The 20,920-nt window shown below is 38.4% G+C and overlaps 1 protein-coding gene across 1 annotated transcript in view; it reads right to left on the bottom strand.

The window, feature by feature from the left end:
• The window catches only part of LOC142550136 (adenylate kinase isoenzyme 6 homolog), a 44,338-nt gene extending 27,639 nt beyond the window's left edge, over positions 1-16,699 (bottom strand). Inside the window, exon 1 of the mRNA XM_075659372.1 lies at positions 16,535-16,699. Within this exon, the coding sequence (XP_075515487.1) occupies positions 16,535-16,699 (165 nt within the window). The remainder of the gene's footprint in view (positions 1-16,534) is intronic.
• Positions 16,700-20,920: the final 4,221 nt, after the last annotated feature.

Genomic DNA, 20,920 nt, shown 5'->3' with positions numbered 1-20,920 from the left:
TTGTACACCCTATAAACAACTGTTCAATTTCTATAACAAAATATGTCCCATCTCATTCATATCACAAGATCAAGTTAAATATCTACAACATGATCCAAAGTACAGAGTCTGGTACAAAAGAAACTCATAACGAACTACTGTTCATCGACTACATATCAAGTGATGAAAATCAACTCTACTTCTGGATCCGAATCTCCACTCTAAACTCAATCTCTCATCCTCTTCTCGACCCTGATCCTGTCCCACCTGTTGTCATGCACACATACAAACACAACAACAGCCGGATAACTCCGGTGAGAAACATATTCCCAGTATAAACAACGTATACATGCATTTTATATAAACATATATAAAAGCATAGAACAGTTATCAATAACATGTATAAAAAACTGAAAGACGTGAATCGATATAAAACTGTAAATCAAACTCTTAAACTCTTAATCTCTGACTCGACTCTGATCTAGGGATCCCGGTTCCCGGACTTTGGTTCATCATATCGAATCTCTACAATAGGAGTCGATCTACTCCTAAGCAACATCGATATAAACCCAAATGCCCAATGACTTGGCACTTCTGCCAAAGACTAGGCACATCTGCCCAAGAATCTTTCTCGATATCTATCTTGTATTCTCTGCTTTTCTATAAATCAATAGAATAAGCATAAACATTCAAAGAATACAAATGTATTAAAACAATAACAAAGAAGTATATGGTTTTGGGAAACTCAAGTCGAATCTAACTCGAGTCGTATCTTCCTGGTTTAACATTGATTTATACCTTACTTTTGTCGATCTGACGAAGTCAAAGTCTTGAATTCGAAATTGTCAACACTCAATCTGAAAATGACATTATTGAGGAGTAAAATATCAATATACAACCCAACCAATACTGGATATAATCATAACTCAATCTAATTCTGTTTCGACGGCATAACTGTAAGGCCCAAGAATTTTATCCTATTAATCTGAAATGATTTGGGGATAATTGATATGATTATAGACAGAAAGGATCGGACCGCGAAGGACGAGATAATGCATGAAAATGTGCGAGGAACAGTAGCCCTCGCGCATGTGCGCGGCACAGATGCGCGCATATGCGCGACATGGGCAGAGGACCTCGCCCATATGCGCGAGCCTGTACAAGCGAAAGATCCTTCGCGAGGACAGAACACCTTGCGCATATGCGCGAGAAGGGGCGCGCATATGCGCGAGGCAAGTATTTGGGGTGATTGCCGAGACAGTAAGTCTCGCGCATATGCGCGAGGCATGACGCGCATATGCGCGAGCAGGTGTATTCAGGAGTGCCGAGTCCAGAGAGTTGGGCGCATATGCACGGAAATGTGTCGCGCATATGCACCAGCAGTTGGGAAGACACGCGCCGAGACTTAAGGTCTCGCACATATGCGTCGGTTGATGTCGCGCATACGCACGAGACGTGTAATAGGCGGAATGAGCCACTCGTCCTCTTGCATGTACGAGTATGTATATATATATATATATATATATATACATGATTCCTTCAGTAAAAAACAAGAAAACGAAGGAAAGAATCGTATAGGAAAAGCTTCAGAGAGAGGAAGGAAATCCTTACGCCTTTTGTGACAAATCCGTGTATCTGATTTTGAATCCGACTTCAATACTGTGTTCCTATCGACATAGGCTACAACTGGACGTAAGTTTTGCTACGTTTTGATATGATTTAAAATTATGGTATTGTCAGAATCTGATATGATCCTTATATGATGTTCTGGTCATGTTAGACATCGTATAATCGAAATCGGACAGAAGAATAAATACCATATGGAATTGTTATGATTTCGGAGTTATTTTGGAATCGATTTGATATCAGAATTGAATTGTTATCAAATATGGGATGTTAGAATTGATATCTGACTGATATGGTAGTGCTGGATATATTGAAATTATGACATCATATTGTTGAAACAGAATTTGATTGAATTCTGATTATATCCAGTATTGTTTGAGTGGTGTATTGATACCATACCCTCGATATTGTTATTGTCAGATTGATTATTGACAGGCTTTAAGTTCGAGACTTCGACAGAGTCAGAGTATCAGAAAGAAAGGTATAAATTAATGTTGAGTTGGGATTGCACAACTCGAGTGAGGTTTGACTCGAGTTTCCCTAAATCACATACTTAGTTTATTGAATTGATATTTGTAATTGATGAGATTGATGTTGTAGTCTATTGATTTATAGCCACTGCATGTATTGACTACTAATACGCTAGTCATCGGCTGATTCGCCTAGTTACTGTATGCATGTATTGACTGCTGATTCGCCAAGTTACCAGCTGATTCGTCTGGATATCGGCTGATTCGCCTAGTCCCTGACTGATTCATCTAATTATTGGCTGATTCGCATAATCCTTGACTGATTCGTCAATTCTGCTGTTGTTTCGCCCAGACACAGGATATATGAATTATATCGATGCCGTTTATGGTTTATTCATTCCTATCGACTGAGATTTGATATAATTATCAATATCCAGACATTGGGATCCCTAGGTTAGAGTTGAGTCGAGTCTGAGACGACGCGTTGTTCGAGTCGAGTCTGTGATTACATGTTAATTTACAGTGTTTATATCATTCATGTTTGTTGAGTTGCTACATGTTAATGATATCTTATTTATGCGTTTATATATGTTTTTATATAATTGTATGTTTACATTGTTTATACTGGGATTTATTCTCACCGGAATTATCCGGCTGTTGTCTTGTTTTGTTTGTGTGCATGACAACAGGTGGGACAGGTTCAGGGTTGAGGAGATGAAGAGAGATCGTGATTAGAGTGGAGGCTCCGGACTTGGATTAGAGATAGGGTTAGACACATGATATTAGCTGTTAAACCTTAGTTGAATAAATGTACGTGGTACAGGACTTGTACTTTTTTACTGAGATGTATATACGTTTTATTTCACTACTGTTCCGCATTTTAAAAAAAATTAGACCCTGTTTTATAATTGATTCATTAGTCCCAATGATGATTATGAACATGATTAGCGTCCGGGTCCCCACAACAGGTGGTATCAGAGCGATAGATCCTTTAGACTGAGATTGAAGCTAGTGAGCGGGGTAGATTGAGTTTTCTTTCCTTGCTTGTGATTGCTAGTATGCTTTACTGCTTTATATAATACATGTTACTTGACTTATCTGATTTGATTGTGTAATATGTATTATTGGGAACGAATTTGAACCGATTCTCGATCAGCAGTAAGATGATCGGAGGAGGGACCGAATTGAAACAGGTTGATTGGATTGGGGTACTAATCCATTTGATTATCAGATATGCCTCCTCGAAGAATACCAGAACAGGGTAGCACATCGAATCCTCCAATGGATGTGACAGCAACTCCGATGGAAACGTTATTGAAAAGGTTTCAGTCATTCAAACCACCGACACTGAAGGGTACTGAGACATCAGTTGAGTGTGAAAGTTGGTTAGATAACATTGAGATGTTGTTTGATTCACTGGAGTACAGTGATGAGCGCCGAATTAAATTGATTGGGCACCAGTTGATTTATGTTGCAAAGAACTGGTGGATTACGATGAAGAGGGCCTTGGAGCATCGAGGTACAACTGTTACTTGGGATGTATTTAAAACTGAGTTTTATCAAAGATTTTTCCCAGTGTCGTACAGGAAAGACAAGGGGGCGGAGTTTGCCAATTTGAGACAGGGTCAGCTGAACATTGAAGAATATGTGACCAAGTTCTCTATCTTGTTGAAGTTTGCTCCACATGTGGCTGGAAATGACGAAGTCGTTGCTGATCAGTTCATCAATGGCTTGAATCCCGATATATTTACATTAGGTGAACACAGGGCGACCGAATAACTTTGCTGATGCCATGAATAGAGCAAAAGGCGCTGAAGCGGGCCTGATAAGGCAGAGAGGAGCTGCAGATATTCCTCCCGCACCGAGACCACAGCAACCACCTCCGCGATTTGAGAGTGATAGTAGCGGTGGTGGAAAGAAAGATTTTCTGAAGGCTAGAGGAAAGCAGTTTAAGAAGTCTGGCGGCAGTTCTTCTAGCTCCAGTGGTTCCAAACAAAGTTATACCGGAACTTACTGCGGAAATTGTGGAAGGAGACATTCCACTGAGCAATGCCAAGGAGTACTTGGTAGTTGCCACTTCTGCAAACAACAGGGACATTTTGCCAAAGTGTGTCCACAGAAAGGTTCTCAAGGATCCCAGAGAGCCGAATCATCTGGATCAGCAGCACAGTGGAGTAGACGATCAGCTGCTGTTCCTTCATTTCAGCCAGCACCATCTCAGTCACAGCAGAGGCCAGGAGGAAGCCAGACAGTTGGCCAGCCTCCTAGACAGCAGGCCAGAGTATTTGCTTTGACCGAGGAGCAGGCTCAAGAAGCACCAGATGATGATGTTGCAAGTAACTGTTCTTGATGTAGTTATCCTGCTTTTGTATTGATAAATACGGACGCTTCCCATACGTTTATTCTTGAACGATTTGCATTGAGTCATGCATTACCTGTTGAGTCTTTATCTACTGTAGTGTATCTCCTTACCGGTTAGGGAGAGTTTTTATATCAGTGAATTCTGTAAAATATCGTATACTACAGTAGGATGAGAATGAGATTGAGTTAGATCGTGTGGTAGCTTGTATTGTACTAGTGTTGTCTGGTTTTGAGACTGCATTACTGATATTGATATGCTGACCAAGTACAGAGCTACCCTAGATTAGTTCCAGAAGATGGTGAGAATCGGACCTGAGATGGCCAAAGAATGAATATTGTATGATAAGGATTCTAGATTGAGAATTCCTTTGATAATCCGTACTATCTATAACTCGATTAATACAGAAAGGAGCAGAGAGACTCCTTATATATTCAGTTGATTTACTGAAGTTGAGTCTATTATTGGCTGATTTACCAATGATAAAAAAGTTAATAATGTTTTCCCCGATAAGACTTCTGATTCGATTCCAATCAGAGAGATTGATTTTAGCCTTGATTTGATATAAGAAACAGATTGCATCCTGATTGAGACAGATTGCATTCAGGGTGTGTTATACCTGAAGATAATGTATCTGTTGAATTTAGCATAATTAAACCGGAATTATTTGGCCGAGGTGGATATCAGTGTCAAACATTTGCGGTTTATGAGTTTAACAGATCAGTACCGATGAGTGATGTTTTGAATCTGATTGAAGCTTGCTGTTGTTTTGAATCCGTGTTTGAATCAGGTAAGTAATACTGTATTGTATATGAATAACCAATCTGTTGTTCCAGATGTTCCGAATTTAAAATGATAAATACTGCCAGACAGTGTGCAATAATCTATGCGGTATGCATTTTGATAGCTGAAAAGGTGTTGATAGAATGCTTGAATCTGCATATATTAGGTGTACAGGAGGATGTACAGATAAGATCAGACGATCAAGAGTTATGTCAGAAGAGTGATTAGATTGCATTGAATGCCACAATTTACTATATCATACCATGATTTTCGGTTGATTTTGTATTTTTGGCAGAATATATTATAAACTCCTTCACCTACTGTCTATAGATTGAAGGATAGTCGGAGCAAACTATCCGGATACTGGAGAATATCCAAGAACTATAGTGCTGGATTTTAGCACTAGTTGACATGATTTATTGTCATTTATGAATTATCGTACAACCACCGCTATCAGACGAGTATTGAAATGACTCCTTTTGAAGCATTGTACGGAAAGAGGTGTCGATCCCCTCTTTATTAGGATGATATCTCTAAGGTTCCTGAGATCGGACGTGGCATGACTAGAGATATGATTGAAAAAGTGAAGTTAATTCAAAAGAGAATGAAGGCAGCCCAAGACAGACAAGCCAATTATGCCAATGTCCGACGACGACTGTTGGTATTTGAGGCTGGTGACCGAGTATTTTTGAAAATTTAACCTTTCAAAGGAATTGTCAGATTTGGCAAGAAAGGGAAACTATCTCCATGATATATTGGGCCATATGATATTTTTTGAGAAGATAGTAAATTGTGCCTATCGACTCGCCTTAATTGCCTTCATTATATGGGATACAGGACGTTTTTCATGTTTGTTCTTGCGAAAATACCTGTTTGATGCTTCACATGTCATCCAACCAAATGAGGCCGAGTTGGATGAGACATTGAGTTATTTCGAAAAGCCGATTCAGATTCTTGATCGAAAGGAAAAGTAGCTCAGAACGAAGATTATTCCACTTGTGAAAGTTCGGTGAAGTTAACATGACATTGAAAAAGCTACTTGGGAAACTGAGTCTGATATGAGACAGAGGTTCCCAGTTTTATGTCACTAAGGTGAGTGGTTTACTTAACTTCTTCTATATACCTTCTTATGATATGATTGATTGCCTGTGATTTTGAGGACGAAATCATATCTTAGGGGGGGAGAAATGTAAGGCCCGAGAATTTTATCCTATTAATCTGAAATGATTTGGGGATAATTGATATGATTATAGACGAAAAGGATCGAACCGGAAAGGACGAGATAATGCATGAAAATGTGCGAGGAACAGTAGCCCTCGCGCATGTGCGCGGCACAGATGCGCGCATATGCGCGACATGGGAGAGGACCTCGCGCATATGTGCGAAGTGAGTCGCGCATATGCGCGAGCCTGTACAAGCAAAAGATCCTTCGCGAGGACAGAACACCTCGCGCATATGCACGAGAAGGGGCGCGCACATGCGCGAGGCAAGTATTTGGGGTGATTGCCGAGACAGTAAGTCTCGCGCATATGCGCGAGACATGACGCGCATATGCGCGAGCAGCTGTATTCAGGAGTGCCGAGTCCAGAGTGTTGGGCGCATATGCGCGGAAATGTGTCGCGCATATGCGCCAGCAGTTGGGAAGACACGCGCCGAGACTTAAGGTCTCGCGCATATGCGCCGGTTGATGTCGCGCATATGCGCGAGACGTGTAATAGGCGGAATGAGCCACTCGTCCTCTTGCATGTACGAGTATGTATATATATATATATATATATATATACATGATAACTTCAGTAAAAAACAAGAAAACGAAGGAAAGAATCGTATAGGAAAAGCTTCAGAGAGAGGAAGGAAATCCTTACGCCTTTTGTGAGAAATCCGTGTATCTGATTTTGAATCCGACTTCAGTACTGTGTTCCTATCGACATAGGCTACAACTGGACGTAAGTTTTGCTACGTTTTGATATGATTTGAAATTATGGTATTGTCAGAATCTGATATGATTCTTATATGATGTTCTGGTCATGTTAGACATCGTATAATCGAAATCGGACAGAAGAATAAATACCATATGGAATTGTTATGATTTCGGAGTTATTTTGGAATCGATTTGATATCAGAATTGAATTGTTATCAAATATGGGATGTTAGAATTGATATCTGACTGATATGGTAGTGCTGGATATATTGAAATTATGACATCATATTGTTGAAACAGAATTTGATTGAATTCTGATTATATCCAGTATTGTTTGAGTGGTGTATTGATACCGTACCCTCGATATTGTTATTGTCAGATTGAATATTGACAGGCTTTAAGTTCGAGACTTCGACAGAGTCAGAGTATCAGAAAGAAAGGTATAAATTAATGTTGAGTTGGGATTGCACAACTCGAGTGAGGTTTGACTCGAGTTTCCCTAAATCACATACTTAGTTTATTGCATTGATATTTGTAATTGATGAGATTGATGTTGTAGTCTATTGATTTATAGCCACTGCATGTATTGACTAATGATACGCTAGTCATCGGCTGATTCGCCTAGTTACTGTATGCATGTATTGACTGCTGATTCGCTAGTCATTGGCTGATTCGCCAAGTTACCAGCTGATTCGTCTGGCTATCGGCTGATTCGCCTAGTCCCTGACTGATTAGTCTAATTATTGGCCTGATTCGCTTAATCCTTGACTGATTCGTCAATTCTGCGGTTGTTTCGCCCAGACACTGGATATATGAATTATATCGATGTCGTTTAGGGTTGATTCATTCTTATCGACTGAGATTCGATATAATTATCAATATCCAGACATTGGGATCCCTAGGTTAGAGTTGAGTCGAGTCTGAGACGACGCGTTGTTTAAGTCGAGTCTGTGATTACATGTTGATTTACAGTGTTTATATCATTCATGTTTGTTGAGTTGCTACATGTTAATGATATCTTATTTATGCGTTTATATATGTTTTTATATAATTGTATGTTTACATTGTTTATACTGGGATTTATTCTCACCGGAATTATCCAGCTGTTGTCTTGTTTTGTATGTGTGCATGACAACAGGTGGGACAGGTTCAGGGTTGAGGAGATGAAGAGAGATCGTGATTAGAGTGGAGGCTCCAGACTTGGATTAGAGATAGGGTTAGACACATGATATTAGCTGTTAAACCTTAGTTGAATAAATGTACGTGGTACAGGACTTGTACTTTTATACTGAGATGTATATACGTTTTATTTCACTACGTTCCGCATTTTTAAAAAAAAATTTAGACCCTACTTTATAATTGATTCATTAGTCCCAATGATGATTAAGAACATGATTAGCGTCCGGGTCCCCACAATAACAGCACAATCTCAATATACCCAGCAATACAATATCAACGTATACAAATTATAACTCATATTCGATAACAAACTCAATCTAATATTCTCAAATCTGTATAATCTCAATCAAATTCAATCTGAAAATGATAACAATTTCATAATGTATCCGTTCTTCGATCTGATTTTGATTATACAATTACAACAATCTCAGGGCAGATAATATCAATCATATCCTGATTCCTTCGATACCATATTTTCAAAATGTAAAAGAAAATAGTAAAACTTACGTCCTTCCGAAGTTCTTGACAAGAGGAGTAAGAAACTATTCTCGGATAAAAATTCTGACGATCGGATCTTGCACAACTCACAAATCTCTGATTCAAGGACTAGACAATTCTTTCAAGGAATCTCTCGGTTCTTGCTGCAGGTTTAAAGAAGAAATGAAAGTAAATTACATATATAATGCATGGCAAGACCAAGTGGCTCATTCTTTGTGCTGCACATCTCGCGCATATGCGCGACCATCATCGGCGTATATGCGCGAGACTCTCTGCCTCGGCATTTTTCATTGCAATTGCTCGTGCATATGCGCGCCCTATGCCTGCGTATATGCGCGAGACCTACTGTCTCGGCACTTAGAAGTTTCAAATGCTCGCGCATATGCGCGAGGTCTTCTGCCTTGCTCGAGCATATGCACGCCTCTTCTCGCGCATATACGCGAAGTGTTCTGTCCTCGCACATAATACACATGCTTTCTCAACTCTTATCTCGGCGCGGTCCTTTTAATCGCAACAATTCATCAATCAATAATCTCGGATTAACAGGATAAAAATCTCGGGCATTACATCAAGCATCAAGACCTCCACTACCTGCATCGATCACACATAGTGAGTCTAAAGACTCAACACAACATATTCTTGATAACAAATAATACGTATAAAATCACAAGCAACAGTGAAAATACTTTTACGTAAAAATAACATTTTCATGACATGCATAAACGTAAACATTTTTGTATTATCATAAACGTGTCCATATTATTGTCAACATATTCATATTCATCATAAACATATCCATATTCATATTCGTTGAATTCAAATCATTGATTGTGACTTTCGTATTCGTATAGGGGCGATGGATCCATCTACATGTAACCATAGTACTGGGAGGCGGGGACACCGACGACACTCTCACCCGTCAACTGGGCCATGGCCATAAGTATTAACATATCATCGTATCACGTGACATCGTATTAGTTACAATCCCTTCCCAACCTTCAACATTTCATATTATCATCACTTTATAAAAATCATGCATATAAATATCATTTTATTCTGAATCCAGGCATGCAACATGTCTTTTAATGTCAACATTTTATCATAAAATTCCATAAACATTTAAAAATAAGCATATTAACTTATAAAAGAGCAATCAGAGCACTGCCGTGACGTTTACTATTTTCTAGGAGTAAAATGACTGTTTTACCCCTGGATGTAAAATTTCACGTTTTTTACTTTTTCTTAATTTGATTAACTCTAACATGTCTCAAATAATTATTTAAGCTTAAATAAAATTCCCCATAATTTTTTTAAGCTTAAATACTAGACTTTTTAATTAACTCTTAATTATTCGTTTTTAATGTGTTTTAATCCCTAATAATTTCAAACATTAACATTAAATTCCTAAATTTAAAACATAGACTTTTATATTATTTTAGCCCTCGTGAACCATGACTCAACCCCCGTGAGCCACGTTTCAAAATATTATTCAAGAAAAAAACCCTAGACCCTCGAATCAAGCCATCGTCGAGCCACATTGATTTTTCATCGAGCCAAGCTTGAACCATCATGAGGCAACCTCGAGCCTACCCTTCCCTAAGAACCAAGGGAACCTAACCCTAGCCCCAAAGCCGAACCACCCAACCAGATGAAGAAGTGGCCAAGACTCCCTTATAGACTAGGACTCCACGCTTTTGTTGCTAGGTCCCTAACCACCGAACCAGCTCCTCAAGCACCCTCCTAGGACCCTAACCCGTTGATCTAGTCAAGCCAAAGCCCTCTTGCCGATCCCCTTAACCATCTGCGCGCGGTTGCACCAAGCGCGCACCACTTGCTGCTCTCGGAGCTAGAACTCCTCGCCAGCCCTCTTGACTCGAATCCAAGCATGGCTAGGACTCCTTCCTTGACCCATCATGTGACTCTAGCCCAACGCTGGTCCAACCAAGATCCAAGCCTAGCACAAGCCATGAAACCCGAGCCCTTGACACCCCACAACAGAATTCGGTTTCCAACTTGTTTTCTTCATTTTTGCAACGTATTTGGTGTGTGTCTAGGACCCTAACTCGTGTAAAAACTATGCTTGATCATGTCCTCATCATGGCAGCCCCTTTATGCATGTAAACAACAAAATTTTGATAAAAAATCATGCTTTGAATCTCATGTTGTGCACAAAAACGAAAATAAATAATGGTGTCACTTGTTTTTCACACAAAGCATACATAATTTCATATTATGGTATGACGATGAGTGAAGAAAAAAAATTTGCGAGCCTTTGCGTATTTTACGCACGAATTCTCGTTGACGATTGCGAAGAACAGCGACGAACGACCTTGGCTTGATTTTTCTTGAAAAATTCTAACTTTTCCTCTTAATTATCTTGTGTGTGCCGTTTTGCTGGTGGGGGAAGACTTTGGATTGAGTAGGGAAGTGGGCCGTGGGGTTTGGTTGGATTATGGGGTATTTTGTATATTAAATAGTTTAATTAAACCACTAATAAATCATTGGCCCATTAAGAAGGTAAATTAGGTTCATTAGTTCTTAATTAAAATATAACAATTATTTTGAGTTGAAAAGTTCGTGATTTTATTAGCTGGGTTGCCAACATGTTCGTATTTTTGTTGAAAAATAAACAACGATAAAATTTACGTCCCGGCGTATAACCCTTAAAAATACATTTTAATGCATGTAAGTAGAAAAACTACTAAAACGTCATATAAACATGTCACATAATCAAGTAAGCAATGAAAATCAATTAATTAACCATTTTTCATATTTTCTAGATTTGGATACAGTTGGATTACGTCGTCTAAGTTTTGGACCTTACAATTCCTCCCCCTTAAATAAAATTTCGTCCTCAAAATTTGAACTTACCGAATAGCTCTAGATAGTGACTCCTCAAGTTCCTCTCGGTTTCCTAAGTAGCTTCTTCTTCCGAGTGATTCAAACCTTGACCATTGTAATGACTTTGTTTCGAAGTATTATTTCTTGCCTTCCCAAGATTTGGACAGATCTTTTCTCATAAGACATATTTAGATTTAATTGTAGAGGTTCATAATTTAGCACATGTGATGGATTTGACATGTACTTTCGCAGCATCGAAATATAAAACGCATTGTGAACTCCAGAAAGCATCGGTGGCAATGCCACTCTATAATCAAGTGTCACAATCCTCTCCAAAATCTCAAACGGACCTATAAATCTTGGACTAAGCTTGCCCTTCTTGCCAAAACGCATAACACTTTTCATAGGTGCTATTTTCACAAATATGTAGTCTCCCACTGAAAATTCTAAGTCCCTTCGTCTCTTGTCAGCATAACTCTTTTGTCGGTTTTGTGCAGTCTTCATTCTCTCACGAATTTTGACTACAAGCTCGGCATTCTCTTCAATCACATCAAGATCAATCTCTTCCCAATGAATAGGATATCTACATTTTCTTCCATAAAGTGCCTCAAATGAGTCATCCCGATAGATGATTGAAAACTATTATTGTAGTTGAACTCTACTAGAGGTACTTTCGGTTCCCAACTGCCTTGGAAATTTATCTTACAAGCTCGCAGTAGATCTTATAAAATTTTAATAACTCTCTCGGACTGACCATCGGTTTGAGGATGGAAGGTTGTACTGAATAATAACTTGGTCTCCATCGCTGCATGACGTAAATCTCGGATCTTTGTCAGAAACAATAGACACAGGAATCCCATGCAGACGAACTATCTCTCGAATATATAACTTTGCATACTGAATCATGGCAAAGGTCATCTTAATAGATAGAAAATGGGCTGATTTCGTAAGGCGATAAACTATCACCCATATAGCATTGAATCATTTAATAGTCTTCGGCAATCCCACAACAAAGTCCATCGTGATATTCAGGAAGTGGCTTAAGCTTTCCCGCTGGCCTCTGATGCTCTGCTTTAACTTGCTGACATGTCAAACATTCGGTCATAAAATGCAGAATATATTTCCTCATACCCGGCCACCAATATAATAACCGCAAATCTTTGTACATCTTCGTTCTTCCCGGATGAATGGAATATGGTGTATGATGAGCTTCCTTCATAATGAGATCTCTCAAAGAATCGCCACTAGGAACCCATAAACAATGTCGATAACGAACTATACCATCCACCCCAGAATATAACTTCCCGCCCTTGGCTTCATCTCGTGCTCTCCATTTCTGCAATTGCTCATCGGTACACTGTCCCTAGCGGATTCTATCTCTCAAACCCGACTGTACTGATAAGGTGGCAAAGTCAAAGGCCTCGACCCTAGAATATACGGTAAGCACAAACCACTGTATCTCAGACTACAACGGTCTTTGAAGTGATAATTGAGTAATAACTGTTGTTTTTCGACTCAATGTGTCTGCCAATACATTAGCTTTTCTCGGACGATAGTTAATCTCACAGTCGTAGTCTTTACTAATTCAAGTCATCTTCGCTGTCTCATATTCAATTCCTTTTGGGTGAAGAAGTATTTCAAAATTTTATGATCGGTGAAAATTTTGCACTTCTCCCCATACAAGTAATACCTCCATATCTTCAATGCAAAAACTACCGCTGCAAGCTCAAGATCATGAGTGGGGTAGTTTTTCTCGTGATTTTTCAACTGTCTCGATGCATAAGCTATAACTCGGTCATTTTGCATCAGAACTGCGCCCAAACCAAGTTTAGAGCGTCGGTGTATAGAACATGCTCTCCTTGCCCCGATGGCATAGATAACACTGGCGTTGAACACAAGGCTTGCTTCAACTTATCAAAACTGTCTTGACACTCGGATCCTCATATAAACTTTGAACTCTTCTTTGTCATGGCGGTCATAGGTAACGTAATAGATAAGAATCCCTGAATAAACTTGTGATAATAGCCAGCTAGTCCCAAAAAACTACGAATATCGGTAATACTCTTGGGTACTGGCCACTCTCTCACTGCCTGAACTTTACTTGGATAAACTTCAACGCAATCGCTCGAAATGATGTGGCCTAAGAAAGCCACTCTATCAAGCCAAAAATCGCACTTGCTGAATTTTGCATAAAGCTTTCTATCTTGCAGTGCCTGCAGTGCTGTCCTCAAATGACGATTATGCTCCTCTTTATTCTTCGAATAGATCAATATATCATCAATGAAGACTATAATAAACTGAACAAGATACAGCTGAAATACGTGATTTATGAGATCCATGAAGATCACTAATGCATTGGTCAACAAAAATGGTATGACCATAAACTCGTAGTGCCCATATCTAGTAAGAAACATTGTCTTGTAAACATCCGAATCTTTCACTTTCAACTGATGGTATCCAAAACGAAGATAAATCTTCGAGAATATCGATTCCTCTTGCAACTGATCAAATAAATCTTCGATTCTTGGTAGAGGATACTTGTTCTTGACACTGACTCTATTTAGCTTTCGATAATGAATACAGAGTCGCATACTACCATCTTTCTTCGTCACAAATAATATTGGCGCGCCCCATGGAGAATAACTAGGGCGAATAAAACCCTTGTCTAGTAATTCTTGGATTAGATCTTTTAATTCTTTCATTTCAGCGGGTGCTAGACGATAAGGTGCTTTAGTTATAGTAACTGTGCCAGGCATTAACTCAATAGAAAATTTCACCTCACGATCGGGTGGAATGCTAGAAACGTCTTCGGCAAAGACACTAGGAAAGTCTCTGACAATATCCACATCCTCCGATTTCTGATTAATGGGAGCATGTGCGGTAGTGAAACATGCTAGAAAAGCTTGGCATCCACGTCTAATAAGCTTCTTCGCACATAGACAAGAGATAACGTGCGGCATTTGCTTGTTTCTCACCGCCTCAAAGACAAAATATTTACCACTAGGTGGTCGAATAGACACTGATCGCTGACGAAAATCAATCTAAGCTCCATTCGCTAATGACCATACCAAGTATGATATCAAATTCAGGCATAAGAAGTACAAAACATCTGCCTGAACCACCTCTCTGAATAAATGAAGCTCCAGATTCTTGACAATTTTAGACGTGAGCATTTGATCACCGGAAGGAATAGAATCTTTGAAACCCAAACCCAAATCTTCAAGAATAACATTCAGTTGCTTGAAGAAGGTTTCAGATATGAAAGAATTTGTAGCTCCCGAATCTAGTAGTGCATAGGTTGCTACACCTTAAATGATATTCCTCCCTGCGACGAAAATGTCTTTTAAATCTTTTCGTGTTGAAGCTTAAGGAATTTTATCATTATTCTCCCAAAGTTATGTGAAGATTACACGTAGAACTAATGCATTTCTTGAAAAATTGCATTTTAGCCCTTCAATTTTTCGAAATTTGCATTTTAGTCCCAAAATTTTTGAATATTTGCCATTTGATCTTTATATTTTCGAAAATTCACATTTTGGTCCCTTAAATTTAGAAAATTACATTTTGATCCTTAAGAATTCTTAAATTTCATTTTAGTCCCTAAACTTTCGATTAATTGCATTTCGGTCCTTATAATTCGAAATTTTGCATATAAGTCCTTTAACCTTTCGAAAATTACAATCTTGCCCCAAAAGTGTCGAAAATTGCATATTGACCCCTCATAAATTCGAAACCCGTTACAAAACCCTAAATTTTGATTTTTCTTTAATTTTGGCCCTAAAACTTTTATTTGGAATTATTACATCCTTCACACAAATTAAGGCACAAAATTCAATACAAATTTCTATGGTTTCTAAAATCATATCTTAATTTCCAACTAAGGTAGAGAATTTAAACTAATTTCCACTTGGTTAAATCTTGATCCCAATTCAATTCTAATAACCGATTTAACATTTCATGCAAATAAAAGAAATATAAAAATGTTAAATGACTAGGTTACCCGTAATGAGAGTAGTGTCTGCCTCCTCCTAAGCTTCCTCTGCATTCATAACATATTATCTTCCAATAGTAGGTGCATTCTTCTTTGGACAATCAACAGCTTTGTGCCCTTCCTCTTTGCATATGAAGCATTTGAAAGATACCCACATGCATTTGCCGTATTGTAAAAGATTGCACTCCTTGGATGGTTGCCCATCAGCAGGCTTAGGTCCTCCAGGATTTGGTGGATTTTGTGGTCCTTGCTTCTTGACTTTTCCTTGGGGCTTTTGAGGCCCTGGAGGTCTAGGAGGACCCGTATATGGCTTTTTGTTTGGCTAATTGTGTTGTTGGTGCTGCTGTCTCTTGCGCTGCGTATCAAAATCAATCTCTTTCAAGGCTTGCTCGGGTTGAAAAGCATAGGCAGTCGCAGTAGCATAATCTATAGGACGCATCATCATAACATCACGATGAATAACAGGCATTGGCCATCAAGAAAGTGCCTCAACTTCTCAGCAGCATCCCTAGCAATAAGGGGTACAAAGTGGCAAACACCTATTGAATTTCCTCACAAACTCAGCAACAGTCGAGTTTTTTTGACGGAGGCTCATAAACTCTCTCTTCATTTGTCCTCTGACATCAGCAGTAAAATATTTCTCATAAAATATCTCCTTGAATCGAGCCCAAGTAAGAGTAACAATGTCAATACCATGCTAAGCTCCTTCCCACCATAAAGAAAAATCATCCCTAAACATGTAAGTGTCACACCTCAAACGGTCAGCATCCCCCATATTCAGATACTAAAAGTGTACCTTGAGTGCACAAATCCAAGCCTCAGTAGCAAAGGGATCAGTGGTGCCAGAAAATCCCTTCGGCGCTAGCCTCCGGAACTGATTAAAAAACATCGTGTTGTGGCCTAGGAGCATGCTGAAACTGCTCAAAGAAACGAGCCATCCCCTCCAAAGAACGAGTAGCAGCATCCCCATTAAGAGGTGGGGGTGGATTCCCTTGTCGGTTCACACTGTTCTCAGCCTGATTCTCAATAATAGGGGCACGTCTGGGAGGCATTTTATCTGAATATTTTCCAAATACTAACGTAACCAACATGCATTTAAATCTAAGTTTTCTAATCATGTATCATATCCTAATCCATTAAGAAATTTAAGCATACAAAACATATATACTAAAAAAGCTAGTAAACATGTGACATAAACATATTATTCATGTAACCATGCAGGTAACATCATAACAAATTATATAAAGCACGTAAACTTAAAGATTGAGGCTTGACGACTGATCTTTTCGGCAATGATGGTGGCACAACCCTTTACAGAACCATTGCTCTGATACCAACTGAAACGTTTGCTATTTGTTTTGCTTAAAAAGTACTAGAAAATTTTTTCTAAAACATCCACTATTGGGCCGAAATGCATAACACAAGCATAAAATTTTTTGGAACCATTTTAAAATAAAATCATCAAACGTTTACCAAACCTAAGAAGCAATAAATTTGAAAAGTATAGCCCATACTAAAACCTCTCAAAATCTCTCGAAGCATAAATAAAAAGCCGTTAAAACCTCTCAAAATCTCTCGAAGCATAAATAAAAAGCCGTTAAATCTTTAACATAAACTTAAACATAAATGTGGAAAAGTAGAAGCGCTGGTCCTCGGGTTATGTGCACCTTCAGTCCAGTCAGATCAAGCATCAAGACCTCCACTACCATCAACATCATACTCACCAGCATCGATAACACCTAGTGAGTCTAAAGACTAAACACAACATAATCTTGATAACAAATAATACGTATAAAATCACAAGCAACAGTGAAAATACTTTTACGTAAAAATAACATTTTCATGACATGCATAAACGTAAACATTTTTGTATTATCATAAGCGTATCCATATTATCGTCAACATATTCATATCCATCATAAACATATTCATATTCATAATCGTTGTATTCAGATCGTTGAATGTGACTTTCGTATTCGTATAGGGGCGATGGATCCATTTACATGTAACCACAGTACTTGGCGGTGGGGACACCAGCGACGCTCTCACCCGTCAACTGGGCCTTACCCTTACGTATTAACATATCATCGTATCACGTGTCATCATATTAGTCACAATCTCTTCCCATCCATCAACATTTCATATTATCATCACTTTATAAAAATCATGCCTATACATATTGTTTTATTTTGAATCCAAGCATGCAACATGTCTTTTAACGTCAACATTTTATCATAAAAATCCATAAACATTTAAAATAAGCATATTAACATATAAAACAACAATCAGAGCACTGTCATGGAGTTTACTATTTTCTAGGTGTAAAATGACTGTTTTACCTCTTGACATAAAATTTCACGTTTTTTACTTTTTCTTAATTTCATTGACTCTAACATGTTTCAAATAATTATTTAAGCTTAAATTAAATTTCCGATAATTTTATTTAGCTTAAATACTAGATTTTTTAATCAAGTCTTAATTATTCGTTTTTAATGTGTTTTAATCCCGAATAATTTCAAACTTTAACATAAAATTCTTAAAATTAAAACTTAGACTTTAATTTTATTTTAGCCCTCGTGAACCATGACTCGACTCCCGTGAGCCACGTTTTGAAATATTATTCAAGAAGAAAACGCTAGACCCTCGAATCAAGCCATCGTCGAGCCATATTGATTTTTCATCGAGCCATGATCAAACCATCATGAGCCAACCTCGATCCTACCCTTACCTAGACCCAACTGGACCCTAAGAACCAAGGGAACCTGCCCCTAGCCCCAACTCCGAACCACCCAACCAGATGACGAAGTGGATGAGACTCCCTTATAGACTAGGACTCCACACTTTTGCTGCTAGGGCCCTAACCCCCAAGCCAACCCTTGAACCAGCCCCTAAAGTACCCTTCTAGGACCCTAACCCCTATCCTAGGCCAGCAAAAGCCCTCTGGCCGAGCCCCTTAACCATCTGCGCATGGCTGCACCAAGCGCGCAACACTTGCCGCTCTCGGGTGGTTTACTCGAGTCCTAACATGGCTAGGACTCCTTCCTTTACCCCTCAGGTGACTCTAACCCAGCCCTGGTCCAACCGAGACCCAAGCCAAGCACAAGCCATGAAACCCGAGCCCTTGACACCCCACAAAAAATTTCGTTTTCCAACTTGTTTTCTTCATGTTTGCAGCGTATTTGGTATGTGTCTAGGACCCTTACTCATGTAAAAACTATGCTTGATCATTTCCTGATCATGGCGGCCCTTTTATGCATGTAAACAACAAATTTTTGATCAAAAATCATGCTTTGAATTCCATGTTGTTCACAAAAACGAAAATAAATAAAGGTGTCACTTGTTTTTAACACAAATCATACATAATTTCATATTATGGTGTGATGATGAGTGAAGGAAAGAAATATGCGTGCTTTTTAATATTTTACGCACGATCTCTCTTTGACGATTGCGAAGAACGGCGACGAACGACCTTGGCTTGATTTTCCTTGAAAAATTCAAACTTTTCCTCTAAATTATGATGTTTGTGCCATGTTTTTGGTGGGGGAAGAGTTTGGATTGAGTAGGGAAGCGGGGCGTGGGGTTTGGTTGGATTATGGGGTATTTTGTACATTAAATAGTTTTATTAAACCACTAATAAATCCTTGGCCCATTAAGAAGGTAAATTAGCCTCATTAGTGCTTAATTAAAATATAAAATTATTTTGAGTAGAAAAGTTTGTGAATTTATTAGCCGGGTTACCAACATGTTCGTATTTTTGTTGAAAAATCAATACTGATAAAATTTATATCCCGGAATATAAAATCAACTCAAAACTCCTTATTTTCAAAAATAAGAAAAAGTGTCAACCTTATTTTAAATAAATAAAAATAATTATTTAATAAAAACATTTTCCATTATTCAGCCCTCGGTCTCCGTTCTTTGATCGAAACTCGAATAACCCTTAAAAATACATTTTAATGCATGTAAGTAGAAGAACTAATAAAACGTTGTATAAACATGTCACATAATCAATTAAGCAATTAAAATAAATTAATTAACCATTTTTCATATTTCCCTAGATTTGCATGCAGTTGGATTACGTCGTCCAAGTTTTGGACCTTACAAAAAGACCATATGAGATATGGATGGTAAAAACTCAAAAAAATTCTTACCTAAGAATATGGGGATGTCCTGCTTACGTGAAGCAAACAGTGGGAGACAAATTGGATAGTAGATCCACTTTGTGCTACTTTGTAGGATATCCAAAGAATTCTGTTGGATTTTATTTCTATCACCCCAATGAAGTAAAAGTGTTTGTTTCATGAAATTCCACCTTTCTGTAAAGGGAATTTCTATTAGATGGAAAATGCAAGATGATAGAACTTGAAGAAATCCAAGTTACTCTCTCAACTGTAGAAGTTGAACCTAATCCACTAAGAGCCGGTAGTTGAAGTGCATGCTCCAAGGTCTAATAGGGTTATCAGATCACCTGCAAGATATACGCTTCTTCATGAACAACGCCATGATGAGCCTTGTGTTGGATGTGATCCAATGAACTTCAAAGAAGCAATATCTGATACTGATTCATCCAAATGTCTTGAAGCCATGCAGTCTGAAACGGACTCTATGTATTCAAGCCAAGTGTGGACATTGATGGATCCACTCGAGGGAATCATTCCCATAGGATGCAAATGAATCTACAAAATAAATTTTGCGGCGGATGGGAAGGTACTGACCTTCAAAGCAAGATTGGTAGCAAAATGTTATACTCAAAGGCAAGTAATTGATTATGAGGAAAAATTTTCACCAGTTTCTATGTTTAATATTTCATTAGAATACTGCGAGCCATAGCATCATGTTATGACTATGAGATAAGAAAAATGGATGTAAATACTGCATTTCTCAGTGGAGACATCAAATAAGAAATTTATATGTCTCAACCTGAGGGATACACATCAGTAGGAAGTGAGCATAAGGTATGGAAGCTTCAAAGATAAATATATGGTCTAAATCAGACGTCAAGGAGTTGGAACCTCAGATTGATTGAACTATCAAGGAATTTGGTTTTGCTAAAAATCCTGAGGAACCATGCTTGTACAAGAAAGTTAGTGGGAGTGCAGTGACATTCTTAGTACTTTATGTTGATGACATCCTACTCATTGGGAATGATGTAGGATTACTGCAATCAACTAAAGTATGATTAGCAAATAAATTATCCATGAAAGACATGGGTGAATCATTATATATATTGGGAATACAAATCTATAGAGATAGATCAAAGAGGATGATGGGGC

This window comes from Primulina tabacum, chromosome 6 (assembly GCF_025594145.1).
Source record: "Primulina tabacum isolate GXHZ01 chromosome 6, ASM2559414v2, whole genome shotgun sequence".
Lineage (NCBI taxonomy): Eukaryota > Viridiplantae > Streptophyta > Magnoliopsida > Lamiales > Gesneriaceae > Primulina > Primulina tabacum.
This window is presented reverse-complemented; position numbering and strand designations above follow the sequence as displayed.